The sequence below is a fragment of the Spinacia oleracea genome, chromosome 5 (genome assembly GCF_020520425.1).
Source record: "Spinacia oleracea cultivar Varoflay chromosome 5, BTI_SOV_V1, whole genome shotgun sequence".
NCBI lineage: Eukaryota > Viridiplantae > Streptophyta > Magnoliopsida > Caryophyllales > Amaranthaceae > Spinacia > Spinacia oleracea.
In genome coordinates, this window is record NC_079491.1 from 107,900,256 (window position 1) to 107,924,221 (window position 23,966).

The 23,966-nt window shown below is 37.2% G+C and overlaps 1 protein-coding gene and 1 long non-coding RNA gene across 5 annotated transcripts; both read left to right on the forward strand.

The window, feature by feature from the left end:
* The first annotated feature begins 663 nt into the window (after positions 1-663).
* LOC110789385 (uncharacterized) lies at positions 664-1,451 on the forward strand. Its single transcript, XM_021994041.2, has 3 exons — positions 664-908; positions 990-1,097; positions 1,202-1,451. The coding sequence occupies exons 1-3, from the start codon at positions 664-666 to the stop codon at positions 1,449-1,451; spliced, it is 603 nt and encodes a 200-aa protein (XP_021849733.2).
* A 3,658-nt stretch (positions 1,452-5,109) lies between these two features.
* On the forward strand, positions 5,110-22,740 carry LOC110789388 (uncharacterized). Of its 4 annotated transcripts, none has more exons than XR_008920523.1 (8): positions 5,110-5,475; positions 6,277-6,463; positions 6,641-6,747; positions 7,872-7,981; positions 8,057-8,179; positions 9,090-9,200; positions 9,386-19,661; positions 22,065-22,740. It is a non-coding gene; the product is annotated as an uncharacterized lncRNA (long non-coding RNA). The 4 variants fall into 4 exon arrangements; XR_008920524.1 differs by having other exon boundaries at positions 5,114-5,475; positions 9,386-9,468; XR_008920525.1 differs by having other exon boundaries at positions 5,114-5,475; positions 6,280-6,463; positions 9,386-22,740.
* The last annotated feature ends 1,226 nt before the right edge of the window (positions 22,741-23,966 follow it).

Consider the following 23,966-nt stretch of genomic DNA (forward strand, 5'->3'; position numbering starts at 1 on the left):
GTGGTTCCAGTTACTAATGATGAGATTGATGCTGCTTTAGCTGGTATCAATATTCACAAAGCACCTGGCCTTGATGGTTTCAATAGCTTTTTCTTTAAGAAGGCATGGGGGATAGTTAAAGATGATATTTATGCAGCTGTGAAGGAATTCTTTGACACTGGTAAAATGCTGAGACAAATCAACAACACTTCAGTGACCTTGATTCCTAAGATTCAGAATGCTACAAGTATTAAGGATTTTAGACCTATTGCTTGTTGCTCTATAGTTTACAAGCTTATTTCTAAAATCCTAACAGCAAGAATGCAGATTGTGATTGGTGATGTGATAAGCAATGCTCAATCAGGGTTCATCCCTGGTAGGAACATTTCAGATAATATTTTGTTGGCCTCAGAATTAGTCAAATGCTATTCGAGAAAGTACATCTCTCTTAGATGTATGATCAAAGTGTATTTAAAAAAGGCTTATGACTCTATTGAGTGGCCTTTTCTCAAGCAGATGCTACAAGAGTTGGGTTTTCCTAGTAAATTTGTCCACTGGGTTATGCAATGCCTGTATTAAGTTTCTTACTCTATCCTGTTAAATGGAGCTCCTACTTCCCCTATTCCTGCTAAAAAAGGGTTGAGGCAAGGGGACCCTATGTCCCCCTATTTGTTTGCAATAGGAATGGAGTACTTGTCAAGGTGTTTGGGTAGTGTTGCAGGTGATAAGAAATTTAAGTATCATCCAAGATGCAAGAAACTGAATATAACCCATATGATGTTTGATGATGATCTACTGATGTTTGCTAGAGCTGATATCCCTTCTGTGACTGCTTTGTTTGGGGCTTTCATTAAATTCTCACTTGCTTCTGGACTGTTGGCTAACCTTCATAAAAGTGAGGTCTACACTGCTGGTATCCCTGATAGTATGTCTGATTAGATTGTAGAGCAAATTGGCATTCCAAAGGGTTCTTTTCCCTTCAAGTATCTTGGTGTTCCTTTGACAACCAGGAAACTTAAGTTTGCTGATTGCAAACCTCTTATTGAAAAGATAGTTGATAGAGTGAGAAGTTGGACTGCAAAATTTTTGTCTTATGCAGGGAGGTTACAATTGATCAAGTCAGTCTTATTTGGTATTCAAATGTACTGGAGCCAGATTTTTGTGATGCCAAAGAAAGTAATGAAAGAAATTCAAAGGATCTGTAGGTGTTTTCTTTGGACAGGTTTGAGCTGGGTTCAAAGAAAGCTCCTGTTGCCTGGGAGCAGATGTGTTTCCCCAAGAGTTGTGGAGGGTGGAACTTGACCAATCTTGTTATTTGGAACAAAGCAACTGTTGTGAAGCATCTGTGGGCTCTTTCTATGAAACAAGATAGACTGTGGGTTAAATGGATTCATATTTACTATGTGAAAAATCAGAATTTCTGGAGTATGCCTGTTCCCAATGGGCTCACTTGGTCTCTTAGGAAGATTTAGCACAGTAGAGACATGGTGATGCAAGCTGGTAATTTTGACCAGTTCACTTATGCTGGAAAATTCAAGATCAACAAAATGTATAAGTATTTGCATGATATTGGAGGGCATGTTGCCTAGAAGAGAATCATTTGCAATAAAAAAGCTACCCCTAAAGCTGCCTTCATTGTCTGGTTGGCACTGCATAAAAGCCTTCCTACTAAAGATAGGTTGAGAGGTTGGGGGATGAACATTTCTTGTACCTGTGAGTTATGTCAGGCTGCTGATGAGAGCCTTGACCATTTATTTTTTGTTTGTTCATTTTCTAAGGAGGTTTAGAGTGGTGTTTTTCAACATCTAGGAGTCAGTAGATCAGTGATGCAGTGGGAATTGGAGGTGCGGTGGTGTTCAGTCAAAAGTAGAAGCACAAAAGAAGCTGATATCAGGAGGAGCATTGCATTTTCTGAAACTGTCTATGCTTTGTGGCTGCAGAGAAATGCTAAGATTTTCAAGAACAAACTTGATACCATTGATTGTATTGTTAGGAGAATCTTATTCATAGTGGCTTGTAGGTGTGAGTAGGTAGTTTGTTCTTTTTGCCTTTGTTGGTGTGGTTCCCCTTCCTGTTGGCTGGAACTGCTTGGTGTATTGTTGTTTGGTGTTTTCACCTCTCTTGGTAATAATATTCCTTATTATTTGCCAAAAAAAGAAAAACTTTAGAATCCTTAACTTTAACAACAAATTTCCATTCTACAATAAAAAATTTAATAAAACATAAAATAACCATAAAAATGTTGAGAAGAAACTTACATCATATGCAATTGATTGAATTACTGAATTTGACAATTGACCATCAGGAATGATGAACCGTATATGGTTCTCATCATCATTGGAAGCATCATTATCGCATGTTCCAGCTATATCCCTAGCACAAATCTTGGCAAAACCATCTTCAAAACCCAACTTTTGACAAACAGGGTAGGTAACAGTATTTAATATACCACTACCAAAGCAAGCTGAATCCTTTTCCAAAACAAGCCTTTCGTAGATTTTTGTTCCAGAACAATGCTTCATCAACGGAAGACTACAACTCTCTGCAATGCCCCTAAATTGAAGGCGATGAAAATAGACAACTTGTAAAACCCATAAACAACCACCAATATTACCCTGGCAGCCTGAAGTTTTATACTTCCTAATAGCTCGACAAAGTTTCTCATGGACATATCCACACCAATCAAGATTCTTTATTTCATCTACATCCTCAAGAACTTTAACTAAATCCAAATCAGCAGTCCTATTAGCTATAGGAGCTAAGAAAACATAGAATGCATACATCACAAATATTCGCTTGAACATTTCTCCACCATCCACTAATTCACCCATCTTAATCTCCAACTGATGCAGTGGAATGGTTGCATTTTTTTTTAACTTGAAAGTATTCTCTCCACTGATTTTTTAAACCTACATCCTTAGTCCTAGTGCTGCTGTCTAAAATAGTCTTGTGAGAATGTAATGGGAGAAGAAACACATCATGCACATCAAATGAAGTAAATATGAATTCCTTTCCAGCTTCTATTTTAAATAACCAACTAATCGGATGAAAATGATCAATCAACCAGGGAAATTATGTTATATCTAACTTAGAAGTTTGTTTAGGTAAAGATAACAACCATCCGAATCCAATTTCCGAAACAGCCTTAATTTGATTTGTAGTGAATTTTTGCGTGGCAGTTGACAGAACATTTGGTCTAAACTAGGTAGTCATGTTTGAAGTACTACAACCCCCATCCAAGCTGAAAAAAAGGTAAACAGGTAAAAGTTAGACTTTTAGTAGTTAAAGTTTGGTTATTAACAGTAAAAGTTAGGTTTCAGATGATGGAAGACTTTCTTAATATTTACAACAAATACCATAACTTTAACCTACATAACTACAACTTTAATATTAAAAAGGGAAAAGTTGACTTTTAGCCGTTAAAGTTAGGTGAAAAAAGTCAAAATCCTTAACTTTAACTTTAGGATCCTTAACTTTAACTTCAAAATCTTTAAATTTAACTTCAAAATCCTCAACTTTAAGTTCAGAGTCCTTAACTTTAACTTCAAAATCCTTAACTTTAAGTTCAGAATCCTTAACTTTAAATTTAGAATCCTTAACTTTAACTTTAGAATCCTAAACTTTAAATTTTGAATCTTTAACTTTAACTTTAGGATCCTTAACTTTAACTTCAAAATCCTTAACTTTAACTTTAGAGTCCTTAACTTTAACTTCAAAATTCTCAACTTTAACTTCAGAGTCCTTAACTTTAATGTTAGACTTTAGGCAGTTAAATTTAAGTTATTAACTATTAAAGTCAGGTTTAAGATTATGAATTCTATCTTAACTTTATATCATTTCCCATAACTTTAAGGTACACAAATACAACTTTAACACGGAAAAGGTCAATTTGGGAAATAAAACAAATTGTAAAACTCACATCTGGACATCATTATCAGATTCAACAGGAACATCAGCATCCATCTCAGCCTTAATCCTTGCCTTCTTCCCTTTGGCTTTTATTTCATGCATCTTAGTCTTGACCTTTACTTTCTTCTCCATGACTCCCGGCTTCTTCTTCCCTTTGCCTTCCGGTTTAACAATAGCCTCATCAGCCTCATCATCCTTATCACCATTAACATCCTCGTCCTCATCATCATTTACATCCTCATCCTCATCATCTACATATGCATCATCGTCATCATCATCATCATATTCATAATTATCTGAATCTGGATATTGTATCTCCTCTTCTTCTTGTAAAATCTCTCTCTTATTAGTAGTTTTAGTTCTCGGCATGATTCAATGATGTCAAAAATCACTACAAAAGTTAAACTCACATTAGATGAAAATTTTGGAAATATAAAAGTAATACTTTTAGCTGTTAAAGTTACATTATTAATAGAAAAAGTTAGGTCTTAAATGATTGAAAACTGTCTTAACTTTTAGGGAAATTTCCATAACTGTATTATACAAAACTAAAACTTTAACCCATCAAAGTACAACGGTGAAATAAAACAGACTGAAAGACTCAATTTAGTTGAAGAAAGGTAAAAACGTGAAAGTTAGACTTCTACCAATTAAAGTTAAGTTATTCACAGTTAAAGTTAAGTTAAATGAAATGAAGTTAAGTTAGACTCTCTAACTGAGTCTTGGCTTCTACTAAACCAACATCAAGTATTTCTCAAGTGGATATGAAGATTCAAAACCTAAACGATACAGATTCAAGGATTCAACATGCTTGCAACTTTGAATACAATGTTCTTCACTATTAGGTGAATAACCTTAACTTATTAATTGTAGGGGGTTTTTTGTGTGTTTCTCCCGTTTCCTACAAGGGGGGTTTTAGGAGGTCGGCCGGCTCATTTAGAGAGCCGTTTGAATTTTTGCACCTCGAAGGAGTCGCCACCAAACTTTATTTAAGGTCTTGTTTGGAAAGACCGCAAATGACTCTATTTTTGGATCACTAGTAGAAAAATCGACACGTGCTTCCCTTCAAGTGCGGGTCATTTAGTAAATTGGCAGCACTTGAGATCTCTAAAAAAAAAAAAAACATTTTCTCAAGTGCCGATCATTATAGAAAATTGGCAGTACTTGAGTTTAAGTGCGGGCTTTGAAACTCAAGTGCGGGCTCATTTCACAAGTGCCGCACAAAATTTTCTAAAATTACAATTGCGAAAAAAACGACGATTCTAAATTTAAAGAAGCCTCATTTTTTTATCCCTGATTCTTCTCCCTCTTCACCTTCGTTTTCTCGTCGTCGTCGCTTCCTCACTGCCAAACCTTTTCGTCGCTGCGTAGTTGTTCATTGATGTTGTAGGGTTGATTGTTGCAGTAGCTCCACCCTCCATCTCACTTGTCTCTGCGCTCTCCCTCGTCTCCAGTTTGTACCGCCGCCGCCAACGGTGGTCCTGAATCCAATATCAACTAGGAAGAGATGAAGAATGAATCAGAATCTTCGAGTCGCCCTAATTTGAAGAAATCGTTCAACTATCCTGCTGAATTCAAGTTGCCCAAGTAATTCCTCTTTCCCTCTTTGTGATTTAATCTACGTTTTAGTTTCAATTCCTCTGTAGAATTCAATTCCAATTCATCTGTAGATTTCCCAGTTATCAAATTCACCAATTTCTGCTTAATTATTCAATAAATTATCAAACGAATTTCTATTGTGCTAAAGAACTAATTCGGTCCCAAATAGAAAGAATTGGGTTTTTGTTTTTAAACTTTCTTATAATTATTTGTGCAGAATTATGTTGAGTTTCAATTTAATTATCTTTTCTTTCTTGAAAATTAGCTGATGACTTCACATTAAATTTTGCATAATTCTTTATGGAGTAGCAATTAAAATGCTCGTTGAACTTAATTGACCGTGTCATACTCCTAGCAGGCTTCCCTAATTGAATTGGTTCATTCTTAGGAAGCAAAAAGTTCATTTGTTAAGGACAACAACTTAATTGTGATTGTTAAGGGACACCAATCAAAATCAGTTTGGAATTTCATCTTGCCAGCTGAACTTGTCCATTTTTTCTGGTGTCATATTATGCTTTTCAGTTGTCATGATTTGATACTTAAGATGAATATTTCAATTCAAAACCCATATGCGTCTTCAAATTGTATTTTGGGACGCTTCTGACTATTTTACGCTAGTTTATGTCCGGACTGCTGCTATTGTTTACTGCTCTGGTTACTGATGTTGTTGTTTACTGCTGCTGCATACTGTCTGCATCTATTCTGAACAGCTGCTGCTGCTCTTGTGCATCATTTTATGCGTTACTAACATTGGTGCTTCTTTCTTTAATGATGCACGTCTCATATCAGCAGGTTCTGTTTAGGTCAACTAGTTCCATGGTACTTGTCTCGTGGTAGTCTACAGAGCCATGCAGTGTTGCAGCAGATGATGTGGGTGTTTAGGGCCGAAGTGTGCTTTGTTCTGGTCAGCAGTACCAGAAAAAGGGTCTTTAAAGTTAGATGTCGCAAACGCATAGCTGCTGATTGTTGAGGTTTGGTAAGAATTGACCTTAGTTGACTTTTTCTAATATGTTGTTTGGTCTGTTGTGTCTGATCTACACTGTTTTGTTATACATATCTTCTTTTCTACTGCGTGCATCTAGTCAATTTATTGTTCTACTTCTAGGGTTTCTGTTTCTACCCTTTAAAATCCTTGAAATCTTATATGTTGCAGTGCCGATTCAGAAGCAGATTGTTGCAAACTCTGCTGTCCAAATGATTATTGCGCTGACATTCATAAAGATTAGCTTGCTTTACGTGGATTTTAAGAAGATTCACGAGGTTAGTTATTTGTGCATTTGTTTCTTGTCATTTTTTATCCAAGATTTCAGTCACTTGTTCTCTTTCTTATAGTTTAAGATTGTTCCATAAGTTGACATTTACTTTTAAAAACCCATGCTGGGAAAACTTTGAGCTTCTTGGTTTAAAAGTTGGTCTTTATTTCTTAGAGTATCCTATTAGATGGATGGAGCTTTGTAACTTTCAAGTTTTTTTCCCCGTAACTACAATGTTTGGTAGCTAGTACAAAAAAGCTCAGTTCACAATTGTTTTTCTGATCTAGTGAACTGAGTTTGTGAAATGAAAGATCAGATTCGAAGCATCAGATCAGAAGCATGCTTGTGAACTGATCTGCTTCGGATCTGATCTTTCATTTCACAAACTCTGTTGCTGCTTCTAATCTGTTCTTTCATTTCTGTTGCTAGAAGATAAGAACACTCACAACTGAAATGATGCTTCTTGTACTGAACTATAGACTATTACATACTGATCATTTCTTGTACTGATCTGCTGTACTGATCAGTTCACCAGATCAGAACAGCAGTTGTGAACTGATCTGCTGTGAACTGATGCTGCAGATTTGTTGTGAACTGATGCTGCAGATTTGTTGCGTGCAGATCAGAAGCAACAGCAGATCAGAACAGCAGTTGTGAAACTAGTCTGCTGCTGCTTCTGATCTGATCCTGCAGATCTGTTGCGAGCAGATCAGATCAGAAGTTGTGAATCTGATCTTCTACTTCCAATCTGTTGTTCGAGCCAAAAGTTGTTGCTCACTGACTCACTCTACTAAATCTCTTTCTCGTTAATTAATTTAGTTATTTAATTTGCTAGTTAGTTTGGCAATTTTATCATTTCAATTGTCTGGAGAAGGTGGAGAAATATATGTAAGTCAGGTACTTGTAAACTTGATTAGAGCTTAACATAAGGAGAAAATTTTGAATGCTAAATAAGGTGCAATGTTTATTTCTGAAACACTTACTGTATGAGGAGATATTCATTGTGTTAGCCCACTTATGCTTTACGCTTTGATTATTAGCTAAACTCAATGAATTTCAGTTTTTGTTCAACATCATCATTCTGCCTATAACCTACAGTGTGCCATACCTTTTTATTTTTATTTATCACAGATCCGAAGCAAGTTTGGTCTCCAAGTAGAAGCTTTATTTTTTATATTAACACTTTCACTTGCAATTCCAAAGCACACGTCCTCTTCCAAACACACTAGTGTTGGGTTTAAGTGAGTACTTCTTATACTTGTTCTCTGTCTTTTCTATTATTCTTTTTTTCGTTTTAAAAACAATTAGAGTATCAGATTGGTGGATGTGGAAAGCGGTAAGCTTAGATTAAAAGTTCAAACGGAAGCTGCAGTTCTTGATTGTTGTTTCCAGAGTGAGCCTGTTGTTGTCTCCGCTGCTTCAGATGGTTCCATTTTTAGGTAGTATTTCTTTCCCCCTATTATATTCAAGTTTCGAACATCAGATTATGCAAGGGTTTCATGTGAAAGGAGTATGTGACTATGGGATTTGTTTGTTAAAGTTTAGTTTAGATTGTTTAGAATATATTTAATTTGTTGTGCATTGCTCAAGTTTATTCCTTGGTGATGACTAGTTTTGTTTTCTGATGCTTGATTGGTTATGTCATCAAACCAGAAGTTCGTTGTCTATCAGACTATTGCAAGTCTTGCCTTTGGTAGATCAGTCTTTATTAGTAATTTAAGACCTCGGCCTATTACCTCTTCAAGCATAGATTTAAGTATTTTAGGTTCAATGCATTTTGTTGCTTAAGGTCTTTGTTATGAGGTATCTACTAAGCACGGTATCACATCAAACTTCCTACTAGTATTTTCTAAACATGTAATAGCATGTGAGAAGGAATAGTTAAACTTAGACATAATAGGTATGTGGGATGAGAATTAATAGAATCCTTTGTTGTAGTTTATTATAGTTTAATAGGAGGAAGAGGCTTATGTATTCGCGTGCGAGGCTGTTTGCAACTTATTGTAGCTTACTTCCTGGCATTTTCTTATAGTCTGTGGAGGTGGGGCATTGTTCACCCTTTGTCTTCTCTTTTTTCATCAATAGCATCTCTTACACTACTTGAAAAAAAGCATTGATGCATATCTTTCTTGTTCATTTTCCTTCTCCAGTGAACTGTTTTCTTTAACTTCTGTTAACTATATTCTGGGATGGTGAACGAAAGTCGTAGCATTGATTGTCACTTATTGAGGCTGGATGCCTAATCTCTGTCCTTTTTTAATGATTGGATTTCATGGTAATATTGTTGTCTTTTGGTGACATGATGCATTAAGTTTTTATTATTCACTTTTTGAACCATTTGACAAACAGGTCAGATCTCTTTTCGGAGTCTCAGAGGATTCAATAAACAATCCAAACCCGAACCCGGGGTATTCCAGATGCTCGCACATATCTTTTGGCTTTGAAGGAGATACGGCTCAAGTATGTGTACAATACTAAATGTTTTCCTTGCTGATGTAGTATCCCCTACCTGTACACATTTTACATGAGCTATTGGATATATATTTATATATTTATATATATATATATATATATATAAATTTCAATTAGCCATTAATCTTATCTAGTTCAGCTATGCTAAAATCTGTCTGCATTTTTCTGTTTAGGGTAACAAGCTGGTTGACATGGTTCATATTTCTTTTGTGCGAAAGCGTTATCCATCTTACACAATCTGCTGCCTCACAAATAGGTTAATGTTTTTTATCAATAAAAGTTGAGACTATTTGCAAGAATATGGTTTACTTAATTTAATTTCTTCACATGTTCCATTTTTTTTGTGCTGCATACTGATATGAACATGTTCTGTGTTTCTGTGCTGCATCTTGATATGGTCATATTTTGCCTTTCTAATCTTCATTGATGCTAGCTTGCTGATCTGCACTAATGCTTAATGATCTGCTTGGTCTTTTATGTCTGATCTGTACATCTGTAAAGACCTTCTTTCTGCTGCATTGCTGCATTTGACATAAGTTGACTTAGGTTGACTTTCTAGTGAACCTAAGTCAACTTTGTTACAACTTAATAATGAACAAATGGGTTAGCTCAAAACATACTTTGGTGAAAGAAAAAAATCACCTGTATTGATCCAATAAACCTTAAATGTTCTTAACTAGACCTAACTAGGTGACATTGAGTTAAAAGTTGGGAGTGAAATGATCCATTTTAATCAAAATATGACCTATAATGATAAAACTATCCTTAAATGTGCATAACTTGACCAACGTAGGTGAGAATGAGTCTTAGAAAAATAAAACTAAGTATATTAAACATGTAAAAGATTTAAAATACTCATTTAGGTTCATTAGTTGAAATTCGGGACCGAAATAAGCCATTTTAGTCAAAATGTGACCTGTAATGATCAAACGAGTCTTAAATGTGCATAACTTGGCCAAAATGGGTGATAATGAGTATTTGAAACATAAAACTAAGTGTATACATGGAAAGTCTTTAAAATACTTATTTAAGTTCATTATTAAAAGTTGGGACCAAAATAAGCAATTTTAGTCAAAATGTGCCCTATAATGATCAAACGAGTCTTAAATACGCATAAGTTGACAAAAGTGGGTGATAATGAGTCTTTGAAACAATATGTTAAGTGTATTAAACATGTAAAGAGTTTAAAATACTTATTTAAGTTCATTAGTTGAAAGTTACGAGCGAAATAAGACATTTTAGTCGAAATGGGACGTATAATGTTCAAACAAGCCTTATATGTGCATAACTTGACCAAAGTAGGTGAGAATGAGTCTTTGAAACATCAAAATAAGTATATTAAACATGTAAAAGTTTTAAAATATTCATTTAGGCTCATTAGTTGAAAGTTGGGACCGAAATAAGCTATTTTAGTCCAAATGTTCTACGAGCGCTAGGGGGATGTTTTGTCCTTTGCATCCAACCACTAAGTAAAGGGCTTTATTGTGAGCACCCCCCTCTTTGGGTAAGTCTTTATCAGTGAAAACTATGGCCTTTTCTCCGGCATCTCTCGTGACATGGCTAACCAATGAGTCAGGTGTGATATCTGTGGGTACTGAGATGAGGTCAAGTGAGAGAATAAGCTTTTCGCGATGTTCCTTTGAAGTACACATAAGATCCCAGATGGTAATCTCAGCCTTGGTTCTTTTCAGTTGTTTCAGGAGAGAATTTTCAATGACTTCCGCGACGGTGGCGTGCCGCCCGTTCTCAGGAGTTTGCCTAACCGGGATGTCGTCCATAGGAGGTGGGTGAATATCCGGTTGGTATATCCTTCCGGATCGGGTGAGGTTGTCGACCTCGGGCTCCTGAGGGGTGGTGTCAATGAGAGCATACTCGGGCCAAGTTTCAGTGAAGAGGTCCTGGCCCGAGACTTGAGATAGGTAAATATCTTCAGCATCATCGTTCCACACACCGCACAGTTCCCCCTCGATTCGATCCATAGGTACCACAGCGAGTGGTGCACCTTGAGGTGTAATATACACCGTGGGGTCGAAATTCTCTGGTTGGTCGAGAGAGATGTGACAAGAGCCGAGTGGGCTCTTGTTGTTGTTGAGTATGCCAACGTTAGGGAGAGGTGTTTGTTAGGTTATGATACATATGACAATTCATAAATCATGCGGAAAAACCATAAAGCCAGGAAAGCATATTATTTACACATAATCATTTAGCATAGTTTAGATGCATACTCTTTGTTGCGTGCCTTCCCTAGCTGCGCCCGAACCGAACAAGAACAAGTCTTTAGGAATCCAAGTGTCTTCCCTCCGTAGATAGTCCACAGCACGTCCGGATCCGCCTTAAGCTTGACCAACTAGGATCGCCCTTAAGGTACTTAGAATTTTCGGCACTTATAGGCAATTGTGTGACTGAATTTTTGCTCTCAAAAATCACTTTGAATACTTGAATACTCGATATAAATTGTGAGCATTGATCACCTATTTATAAGGCATGGGTATCGGATATTAGAATCCTACTAGGAAACGATTTATTGAATCTGAATTAATCTAAAATTCAATCACTTAATTTATCTAGTAGACTTAGGAATCAATCTTATACGAATCCTAACCGATCAAGGTTTCGTACGCAAGCACAAACACACACGCAGGCGCAGCAGCCCACGAGGGGCGCCTTGCGTGCGCGGGCGCTGAGCCCAGGCCCAGCAGGTGCTCGCAGCCCACAAGGGGCGTGCGCCTACTGGCCTTGCTCTCGCGTTTGGGCTTTGCTTGCTTTGGTCGCGCGCGGGCTTTGCTAGGCGTTGGGCCTAGCTTCGTGCTAGGCCTTGCGTCTAGCAAGCTCGTCCGATGTTTATTCGTACGATACGCTTCCGATTAAATTCCCGGTTCCGGAATTCATTTCCGAACAATATTTAATATTTCCGATTCCGGAATAAATTTCCGTTTCGAACAAATATTTAATATTTCCTTTTCCGGAATTATTTTCCGATTCCGATAATATTTCCGATTCTGACAATATTTCCGTTTTCGGCAATATTTCCGATTCCGGCAATATTTCCATTTCCGATAATATTTTCCGATACGTACCATGTTTCCGTTTCCGGCAACATCTACGACTTGGATAATATTTATATTTCCGATACGATCCATATTTCCGTTTCCGGCAATATCATCGTTTCCGGAGTATTCATTTCTTGCTTGTGACGATCTCAGCTCCCACTGAAACCAAGATCCGTTGATTTCGAATATCCATAGATGGAGTATTTAATGCCATTAAATACTTGATCCGTTTACGTACTATTTGTGTGACCCTACGGGTTCAGTCAAGAGTAAGATGTGGATTAATATCATTAATTCCACTTGAACTGAAGCGGCCTCTAGCTAGGCATTCAGCTCACTTGATCTCACTGAATTATTAACTTGTTAATTAATACTGAAGCGCATTTATTAGACTTAACATTGAATGCATACTTGGACCAAGGGCATCATTTCCTTCAGTCTCCCACTTGTCCTTAGGGACAAGTGTGCATTTCCTAATTCCTTTGTCGCTCGATGCTTGCTCTTGAACATAAGGTAAGAGTTGTCATCCTTATTATGTCCAGAGGTGTTCCTCGGTTTCAGAGTTCAACTGATCAAATAAACAGATAATCATAGCCTATGATTCATCCGAGCACGGCCATGCATTTCACAGTTTCTAGCTCTCCGAGTGGCCTTGTACAACTTTTAAGCATCTCATCCCGATTTATGGGAGGACAATCCCAATCTTGCGATCTTGAGATTAGACTTCGTTTGATAGGTGATTACCTGAGCGTTGCCCTTATAGCCTCCTTTTACGGTGCGACGGTTGGTCAACGTCAAAGCAACCAGTTCTCAAACAAGTAATCTCAAATCACTCAGGTATTGAGGATTTAGTGTCTAATAATTTTAATGAAATTACTTATGACAGATTTTCATCTCTTACAGTAAAGTTTCATAGGTCTTGTCCGATACTAGTCTTCCCAAAGTAAGTATCTATGCAAATGATTATGACATTGCCATGTCCACATAGTTCAAGAAACAGAACTACTAGTCATCTTGCATTCTAGTCGTCTAACGTTTTCTATGCGTCCAATTTTATAGAAAACTCCGACTAGGGACCATTTTCAACCTTTGACATTCAAGTTCACTTGATAGACATTTCTTAGTCACAGGACTGGTCCTGACAGTCTATCTTGAATATATCGCCAAATTGAAGGGACTCATCATTTAATAAACCACAAATTAAATGGAAAAATGAATTCTCTTCATTTATTGTGAATGATTAACCAATAATGTTTTACAAAGATTTAAACTCTAAAACTTTAAAACATTAAACAGGGATATCAAAGCCATTCTCCAATATGCTTGATTCCCATAGCTGCAGTGTGCGAGTTGTGCTTCGCCTGCGGCAGAGGTTTAGTCAATGGATCTGATATGTTGTCATCAGTTCCAATCTTGTTTATCTCGACTTTTTTTCTTTCAACGAACTCTCGTAGAAGGTGAAATCTACGAAGTACATGCTTGACTCTCTGGTGGTGTCTAGGCTCCTTTGCCTGTGCAATAGCTCCGTTATTATCACAATACAGGGCTATTGGTCCTTTAATGGAGGGGACTACACCAAGTTCACCTATGAACTTCCTTAGCCATATAGCTTCCTTTGCTGCTTCATGTGCAGCAATGTACTCCGCTTCAGTTGTAAAATCCGCAATGGTGCTTTGCTTAGCACTTTTCCAGCTTACTGCACCCCCGTTGAGGCAGAAGACAAACCCAGACTGTGATCTGAAATCATCTTTGTCGGTTTGGAAACTTGCGTCCGTATAGCCTTTAACAATTAATTCATCATCTCCACCATAGACCAGGAAGTCATCTTTGTGCCTTTTCAAGTACTTCAGAATATTCTTGGCAGCAGTCCAATGCGCCTCTCCTGGGTCTGACTGGTATCTGCTCGTAGCACTGAGTGCATACGCAACATCCGGGCGTGTACATATCATAGCATACATTATTGAACCAATCAATGATGCATATGGAATCCCATTCATTCGTCTACGCTCATCAAGTGTTTTTGGGCACTGAGTCTTGCTTAGAGTTATTCCATGAGACATGGGTAGGTAGCCTCGCTTGGAGTCCGCCATCTTGAACCTATCAAGCACCTTATTGATATAAGTGCTTTGACTAAGTCCAATCATCCTTTTAGATCTATCTCTGTAAATCTTGATGCCCAATATGTACTGTGCTTCTCCTAGATCTTTCATCGAAAAACATTTCCCAAGCCAAATCTTGACAGAGTTCAACATAGGAATGTCATTTCCGATAAGTAATATGTCGTCGTTATATAATACTAGGAAAGCAATTTTGCTCCCACTGACCTTCTTGTATACACAAGATTCGTCTGCGTTCTTGATGAAACTAAAGTCACTTACTGCTTCATCAAAACGTATATTCCAGCTCCTGGATGCCTGCTTCAATCCGTAGATTGACTTCTTTAGCTTGCATACCTTTTTAGCATTCTTTGGATCCTCAAAACCTTCAGGCTGTGTCATAAACACAGTTTCTGTTAAAACGCCGTTTAAGAAAGCAGTTTTGACATCCTTCTGCCATATTTCGTAATTGTAATATGCAGCGATTGCTAACATTATCCGAATAGACTTTAGCATTGCAACTGGTGAAAAGGTTTCATCGTAATCCACACCGTGGACTTGCCTGTAACCTTTTGCAACCAATCTAGCTTTGAAAACTTCAAGTTTCCCATCCTTGTCTTTTTTCAATTTGAAAACCCATTTGCTTCCAATGGCTTGGTAGCCATCTGGCAAATCGACCAAATCCCATACTTGGTTTTCAGACATGGAGTCTAATTCAGATTGCATGGCTTCTTGCCATTGCTTGGAGCTAGGGCTCGTCATAGCTTGTTTGTAAGTCGCAGGTTCATCACTTTCAAGTAATAGAACGTCATAGCTCTCGTTCGTCAAAATACCTAAGTACCTTTCCGGTTGAGATCTATATCTTTGCGATCTACGCGGGGTAACATTTCTAGATTGACCATGATTCTCACCAGATTCTTCTAAAGATCTCTGAGTTTCATCCTGAATGTCATCTTGAGCATTCTCTAGAGTTTGTTGTTCGACTCGAATTTCTTCGAGGTCTACTTTTCTCCCACTTGTCATTTGGGAAATGTGATCTTTCTCCAAAAAGACACCATCTCGAGCAACAAACACCTTGTTTTCAGATGTATTGTAGAAGTAATACCCCTTTGTTTCCTTTGGATAGCCCACAAGGATACATTTGTCAGATTTTGGATGAAGTTTGTCTGAAATTAATCGTTTGACGTATACTTCACATCCCCAAATCTTAAGAAAAGACACATTTGGAGGCTTTCCAAACCATAATTCATACGGAGTCTTTTCGACAGCTTTAGACGGAGCTCTATTTATAGTGAGTGCAGCTGTATTTAGTGCATGTCCCCAAAATTCTAATGGAAGTTTGGCCTGACCCATCATTGACCTGACCATGTCTAGCAAGGTTCTGTTCCTCCGTTCCGACACACCGTTCCATTGTGGTGTTCCAGGAGGAGTCAATTCTGATAGAATTCCACATTCTTTCAGATGGTCATCAAATTCATAGCTCAGATATTCACCGCCTCTATCAGATCGCAGTGCCTTAATCTTCTTGCCTAATTGATTGTCTACTTCACTCTGAAATTCCATGAATTTGTCAAAGGATTCAGACTTATGCTTCATTAGGTAGACATAACCATATCTACTGAAGTCATCAGTGAAAGTGATAAAGTAGCTGAAACCACCTCTAGCATTTGTACTCATTGGTCCACATACATCTGTATGGATTAAACCCAATAGTTCATTTGCTCTTTCTCCAACTTTAGAGAAAGGTTGCTTTGTCATTTTGCCAAGTAAACATGATTCACATTTACCATAATCCTCTAAGTCAAATGGTTCTAGAATTTCTTCCTTTTGAAGTCTTTCTAAGCGTTTCAAGTTTATATGGCCTAATCGACAATGCCACAGATAGGTGAGATCTGAATCATCCTTTTTGGCCTTTTTGGTATTTATGTTATATACTTGTTTGTCGTGATCTAATAAATAAAGTCCATTGACTAATCTAGAAGATCCATAAAACATCTCTTTAAAATAAAACGAACAACTATTGTCTTTTATTAAAAAGAAAAATCCCTTAGCATCTAAGCAAGAAACTGAAATGATGTTTTTAGTAAGATTTGGAACATGGAAACATTCTTCCAGTTCCAAAACTAGCCCGGAGGGCAACGACAAATAATAAGTTCCTACAGCTAATGCAGCAATCCGTGCTCCATTTCCCACTCGTAGGTCGACTTCACCCTTGCTCAACTTTCTACTTTTTCTTAGTCCCTGTGGATTGGAACATAAGTGTGAGCCACAACCTGTATCTAATACCCAAGAAGTTGAATTATCAAGTATACAATCTATAACGAAAATACCTGAAGATGGAACGACTGTTCCGTTCTTCTGATCTTCCTTTAGCTTCAAGCAATCTCTCTTCCAATGCCCCTTCTTCTTGCAGTAGAAGCATTCGGATTCAAAAGTGGGTTGACTGACCTTCCTCTTTACAGATTTGGCGCCAGTTTGCTTAGTTGGGCTGGCCTTGTTGCCACCTTTCTTAGCATTCCTCTTCTTTCCAGATTTCTTGAACTTGCTCCCACGCACCATAAGCACATCCTGCTTATCACTTTTGAGCGTCTTTTCAGCGGTTTTCAGCATACCGTGAAGCTCAGTGAGCGTTTTGTCCAGACTATTCATACTGTAGTTCAGTTTGAACTGATCATACCCGCTATGAAGAGAATGGAGGATGGTGTCTATAGCCATTTCCTGAGAAAATTGCTGATCCAGCCGACTCATATTCTCAATGAGTCCAATCATTTTGAGAACATGTGGACTTACGGGCTCGCCTTTCTTAAGCTTGGTCTCAAGAATTTGCCTATGAGTCTCGAATCTTTCGACTCGAGCCAGATCTTGGAACATGTTCTTCAACTCACTGATGATTGTGAAAGCATCTGAGTTGATGAACGTTTTCTGCAGATCTGCACTCATGGTGGCGAGCATTAGACATTTCACATCCTTGTAATTAGGCTTTCATTACGTAATTTTCATTTTTTCTTAGGCTTATCTTAGAATTCTCTCTCTAGAATTAGTTTAGGGATTAGATTAGAGATTAGGATTAAGGATTCTTAGCCTCAAATTCTTGATTCTAAATTCAATTTAATCATCAAATGTTCAGATTTCTTTTCTATTTCTTTTGAGCTTTGTTCTTCATTTTGTTCTTCAAAGTTTGATGCAATTTCTTCATTTCAAGGTATAATTCTAATTCTTCTTTTGATCAGTTCTTTAATTCTTTAATTGATTCATTAATTTCGTTTATGCTTTGGTTTCATGCTTGAATTCTAGAATTAGTTTCTCATTTTGAATGTTCTTGATTTTTCCCCAATTTTTGTAGTTTGAATTTTCTGAATTTTGTTGTTTCAATTAGCTTCATTAATTCAATTAGTTTCATGATTAGGATTAATGTTAGTTTGGTGTTGATGTTAATCATGCTAATTGAGTAGTTTAGTCTAGAGGTTAGGGATGAAACTTTGGCATTGAATTTGGGGAATTTTAGGGATTAAATGTGATTTAGTGATAGGACATCCATGACTAATTGAGTAGTAGTCGTGAATGCTATTTGATTGGATTAGATTGGAATGTATGATTAGGTTTGGTAAGACATTGTGAGCCTAATTTATGCAAGTGAATGATTGTTCCTATTATATGCAAGCTTATCTAGTTTAGGATTAGGCGAAAGCTCTTCCATAGGCTAGGCTGCTTCGAGTGCTCCATCCGAGAGGTGGCGAGCACGTCATTTGGTTTCATTCCCCTATGTGCTATGTCATTGCATATTCATGAATGTTTTGACCTTGTGCTTCCTTTGATTCGATTTCCACTGCCGATTCCCGAAATCTCTAGAATCTCTTTATTTGTTTGCTTTTCTAGATTTCATTAGATTAGTTCAAAAACTCAATTCTTGTTCGAACTAGCTTGTGAACGCATAGATTGAATAATCAAACATATCCATTCCTATGGGACAATCCCTATACTTGCCGCTATAGTCCATATAGCCGGTTAGTTAGGTGTTTTATAAATTTTGTTTGGTGAGGTGTTGATCTTTCAACGACGGAAAAACACCCTATCAAAATGGCGCCGTTGTCGGGGAATGACATCATTGTTTGATTTTTCTTTCTAGTTCTCTAATCTAGTTCATTTTTCATTTTCTTTTTCTTTAAAAACCAAAAAAATGGCAAATTCCTTTGTTTCTTAAAATGACGAATCGATTACACTTGATGATCTTCTCTTTCTCCATGATAATTTCCTAAGCTCTTTGAATTTTGAACCTCCAAAATCATTGTTGGAGAGGTTCCTTTTCATAAAATATCTTGAAATTCAAGAAGAGCAAAGAATAGATTCTTGTTTGAATGCATTTGAATTCATGTCCCAACAAGTTGTAAAAGGGTTTTTGGGAATTTCTAACCTAATGCAAGAGTCTATTAAGGAAGTTTCATGGAGAAGAGAAGAGTTTGAGGCTGCATTGCCACCTATGATGCATGACATTGAGAAATTAAGTATCGGAGAGTTTCTTCCTACTCATTCCTCTTTGAGTGAATTCATCGATGATGGTGATGAAAATTTATTTGCTCCATTTTGCTTTGAAGTGCTTAAGTCGATTCAAATGGAGGAAAAAAGTGAGTGTGCCTACCAAAAACTTTTAAAAGTTAATTAAGGATCTTATGTTGAGATTTCTTGTGCTTTATGTGATGTGAGTAAAGTTGTTTGTGAATCTTTTGTTCCCACTCCCTTCCCTCATTCCCAATTTGGAAAGAAGAAACTCAACATTTATCCTTCATTTTCCATTTCTTTTGCCTTTTTGTCAAGACTCCCACCGCTTGAGGATTCTTTTTCCTCTATTGATCCTAATGATTCTCCTTCACCAAAGAAGCATTAAGAAGGGAGTATTTCTTTTGTTTTTCTTTTTGATTTTTCTTATTTTTGGTTCCCTACCCCTTGTAGGCATAGAGTTGCATTCTACTTTGTGCTTGCATCTCATTTTACTCTTGCCTACTTGTTACTATTTGATATGCTTGCCATTTCATATGACAAACTATTGCGATCGTTGTCGGGGTACTTACTAGAGGTAAGAGGGTCAAGCTAATGACGTAAAAAGAGCGCTTCTCGGGAGGCAACCCGTGGGTGTTGGCCACTTGGGCCATGTATACTAATTTTTCTTGATTTTTGAAGTTTTTTGTGGCTCAAGCTTTATTGATGTGGAAATCTTTGCATCCATCTTTGCCATGTCCGGCTATTCTTATTGGAGAGTTCGTTCGTTATTACGGTTCTTTGCGGGACTTGCTCCCACGACGGTTCTGGTAATATCATTCTAACTTTCTTGCATTCTTTGGGTCGGGCCTCATATATGCGGTGCATTGGTTGGATGGGTAGCTATGCCCACTCCTAGTTTCATTTTAGGCCTTGAGGACATGGCCTAATTTGAGCTTGGGGGGGGGGGGGATTCTATTCTTTGCTACTTTGATCTCCGTGTGATGGATTGCTTGATTTTGTGAATATTTTGGATTTTGTGCATATTTCTTGATTAGTTTCATTGATTTTGTGAATATTTTCTTTATTTTCCTTTTTTTTACTTCATTTTCTTTTCCTTATTTTCTTTCTCTTTTCTCTTTATTTCTTTTTTCCTTTTCGATCTTTGTTAAGGCAAGCTTTTCTAGATTTTTAGGCATTATTCTCCATTTGGGCAAATAAAATTGGAACTTGAAGGCTAGAATGCTTTTATTCCTAATTGGTAGATGTTTGCACGGTTTTCAATGTCTAGGGTCGAATCTAGGATTTAGGTGTTAAGAAAGTTTGTTGAACTTTGGGTAGCATGCGTCTTGAACCCTTGGCTTGTGGTAAGATGGTGTCGATATCTCTAGTGACTTGAAACCGGAGAGAGTGGTATTTGCTCCCATGTGAGGTTCATGTTCAAATTAGCCCAAACAAATATACATATATTGAGTGGCATTGATCCTTAGCATTGACTTTCTTATCTCCCAAATTTGACTATTTCCTTCCCGAGACCACGAGCGAACTACTTTAGGGGACAATAGAGGCATTTATTTCGGTGACTATCGTTCTTTTTAGTTTAGGACTTTATTTTCTATTTTTCTCATATGTTTTTGTTTGCATTTGCCCCCTTGCTATCCATTTGAGCCTTTCCCCTTCATTTCTTATGAGCAGAGTACAAGCCTAATAGCCTTTGTTTTGTTTTCACCCTTAAAAGTGATAGTGAAGCTTTGATTTATGATGCTTGATGGTTTTAAATGATTATGCTAAGTTGAGGAATGATTGTTATTGGTATGAATGACAAGTTTTGGGAATCTTGATGTACATAGTGAATAAATAAGCAAAAGCAAAAAGAGAAAGGAAAGTTTTGAAAAAGCCAAAAATAGAGAGAAAAGAAGGCAATGAGAAAAGTTTCATTTGAAACACACAAAAAAAAAAAAAAAATCAAGAAAAAGTTCAAAAAAAAGAGTTTTAGTTTAGTGTAGTTGTTAAATAAGCTTGGGGGTACCCCAAATAAGTGGTATGAGTTTGTTTATGGTTCGATTTGCTTGAGTTGAGTTCATTCATTGCGCTTCACTTTAGGTTTGAGCACCAATTACCAAATTTGTTGCGCACCTTACCCCTAGCCTACTTTACACCCTAAAAGTCCTCTTGACCCTTTTGAGTTGAGTCATTGTCGGTGGAGGGAGGATTTGGTCAAGTTTATGGAATGGGATTGTCATGCTAAGATGTCGGGTAGCCAAACCTTGTTTTCCGGCGCCTTCGCGGTGTCTCGAGACGCTATTCTCAAGGGTGGATAGGATCTAGAGATTTGACGCGGTATGCTTGGTTGAAGGGGAATTGATAAGTGCTTGCCCTTAGTTCTCTTTGCTTGGCATTTGAATCTTTCCCTCGACTTAGGACATTGGTCAGCGTGCATTTGTTTATTTGGTTAGTAATATTAGCATTCTCTCATACTTGTTCCATAATAAAGGCCCTTATCTCGAGTTTTGTAGTTTCATTTTTTTTTCTTTTTCTTTCTTTTCTTTTCTTTTCCCTTCTTTTCTTCTTTCTTTTCTTTTCTTTTCTTTTCTTGGTTTGTTTTTCATTTTATCTCTTGCCTTGATTCAAATTTTTGGAAGAGTTATGGGTGTTTCTCTTTGGAAACCCTTGCGAGATCCCACTCGCCCTCATGACCGATTGTGGGGTTCAAAGAGCTTGTTGCATGCGCTTAAATGCCATCGTGATTCCTACGAAAGTGAGTTAGTGTGCATTCTTGTAGTTCTTATTTTCGTAATTTCGATTTTTAAATAAATAAGCTCATTCTCCTCCCCGTTTGTCATTCTAGCTTTGCTGGAGGACAAGAAAAGGGTTAGCTTGGGGGAGTTTGATGAGCGACATTTATGTCGCTTTTAGCTTAGGATTTTATTTCATTTTATTAGCATTTTATTATTATTTTTGCTAGCTTAATTTTATCGTTTTTAGTTCGTTTATCGCATTTTTGCATTAATCGTAACATTTTCTCGTCTTGCGTATATTTTAGTCGTTTTTGCTCTAAATGTGTCTTTTATGCGCATTCTCATTGCGTAAGAGTCATTTTGAGTCTTAACGTGTTAATAATTTGTCAATATTCTTGTCGACGAGTTATATGTTTTACAATTGGTAAAAATGTTAAACGAATTAATATTTTGATTTTCGATTTTAATAATGTGCTCTACGATTTATTTGTGCAGCGACGAAGCGAGTTAAGAGCATTTGAGTGGACAGCAGCTATGCATTCGCAATGACCAAGAGCCAACACAGAGCTGGCAGCACACGCAAGGGACAACCACAGTAGCAGCCTCACGAGCAACAACAAGCCATGACAACAGCAGCTCGAAACAACAACATTGCACACGCTTTGTAGCAATCCTTAGGCTGCTGTACAGCCCCTTGAGTGCCATGATTCATACCTTACAGCAGCACCACATCATAGACCAGGCAGTGTAGAAACCATATAGCACAGCAGAAGCAAAGCAATCGCAGCAAGATCATAGCAGAACAGCAACACGCAGCTACAACTCCAGTCAGTGCGGGCGCACAGCTGTGCCAGTGCGACCACACAGTTTAGTGCGAGCACACTGAAGTTTAGTGCGAGCACACGAATTGCCAAAATTAATGCAGGAACTCAGTGGAGTTTTGTGCGAGCGTACAGACCCCCTCGTGCGATCGCACAGCTGCGCGTAGGCTATAAGTACGAGAAATCGCAGCATTTGTAATTAGGCTTTCATTACGTAATGTTCAGTTTTCTTAGGCTTAGCTTAGAATTCTCTCTCCAGAATTAGTTTAGGGATTAGATTAGAGATTAGGATTAAGGATTCTTAGCCTCAAATTCTTGATTCTAAATTCAATTTAATCATTTAATTTTCAGATTTCTTTTCTATTTCTTTTGAGCTTTGTTCTTCATTTTGTTCTTCAAAGTTTGATGCAATTTCTTCATTTCAAGGTATAGTTCTAATTCTTCTTTTGATTAGTTCTTTAATTCTTTAATTTCTTCATTAATTTCATTTATTCTTTGATTTCATGCTTGAATTCTAGAATTAGTTTCTCATTTTGAATGTTCTTGATTTTTCCCCAATTTTGTGGTTTGAATTTTCTGAATTTTGTTGTTTCAATTAGCTTCATTAATTCATTTAGTTTCATTATTAGGATTAATGTTAGTTTAATGTTGATGTTAATCATGCTAATTGATTAGTTTAGTCTACAGGTTAGGGATGAAGCTTTGGCATTGAATTTGGGGAATTTTAGGGAAAATTCATGATTGATGTTGTGATTAAATGTGATTTAGTGATAGTACATCCATGACTAATTGAGTAGTAGTCGTGAATGCTATTTGAGTGGATTAGATTGGAATGTATGATTAGGTTTGGCAAGACATTGTGAGCCTAATTTGTGCAAGTGAATGATTGTTCCTATTATATGCAAGCTTATCTAGTTTAGGATTAGGCGAAAGCTCTTCCATAGGCTAGGTTGCTTCGCGTGCTCCATCCGCGAGGTGGCGAGCACGTCATTTGGTTTCATTCCCCTATGTGCTATGTCGTTGCATATTCACGAATGTTTTGACCTTGTGCTTCCTTTGATTCGATTTCCATTGCCGATTCCTGAAATCTCTAGAATCTCTTTATTTGTTTGGTTTTCTAGATTTCATTAGATTAGTTCAAAAACTCAATTCTTGTTCGAACTAGCTTGTGAACGCATAGATTGAATAGTTAAACATATCCATTCCCATGGGACGATCTTTATACTTGCCGCTATAGTCCATATAGCCGGTTATTTAGGTGTTTTATAAATTTTGTTTGGTGAGGTGTTGATCTTTCAACGACGGAAAAACACCCTATCACTGCCTCATATTCAGATCTTTTTGGGTGAATATGTATTTCAAACTCTTATGATCCGTAAAAATCTTCACTGTCACCCCATACAAGTAGTGTCTCCAAATTTTCAATGCAAACACGATAGCTACCAACTCTAGATCATGTGTTGGATAATTTACTTCATACGGTTTCAATTGCCTAGATGCATAAGCTATAACCATCCTATTATGTTGCAAAACACAACCCAAACCATACTTCGAAGCATCACTAAACACCTCATAA

Coding starts and splice junctions, on each gene's coding strand:
- LOC110789385 (XM_021994041.2), top strand. CDS start 664: ATGGAGTACTTGTCAAGGTGTTTGGGTAGTGTTGCAGGTGATAAGAAA. Junction 909..989: donor GCTGGTATCCCTGATAGTAT/GTCTGATTAGAT, acceptor TTTGACAACCAG/GAAACTTAAGTTTGCTGATT. Junction 1,098..1,201: donor GGGAGGTTACAATTGATCAA/GTCAGTCTTATT, acceptor TTCTTTGGACAG/GTTTGAGCTGGGTTCAAAGA.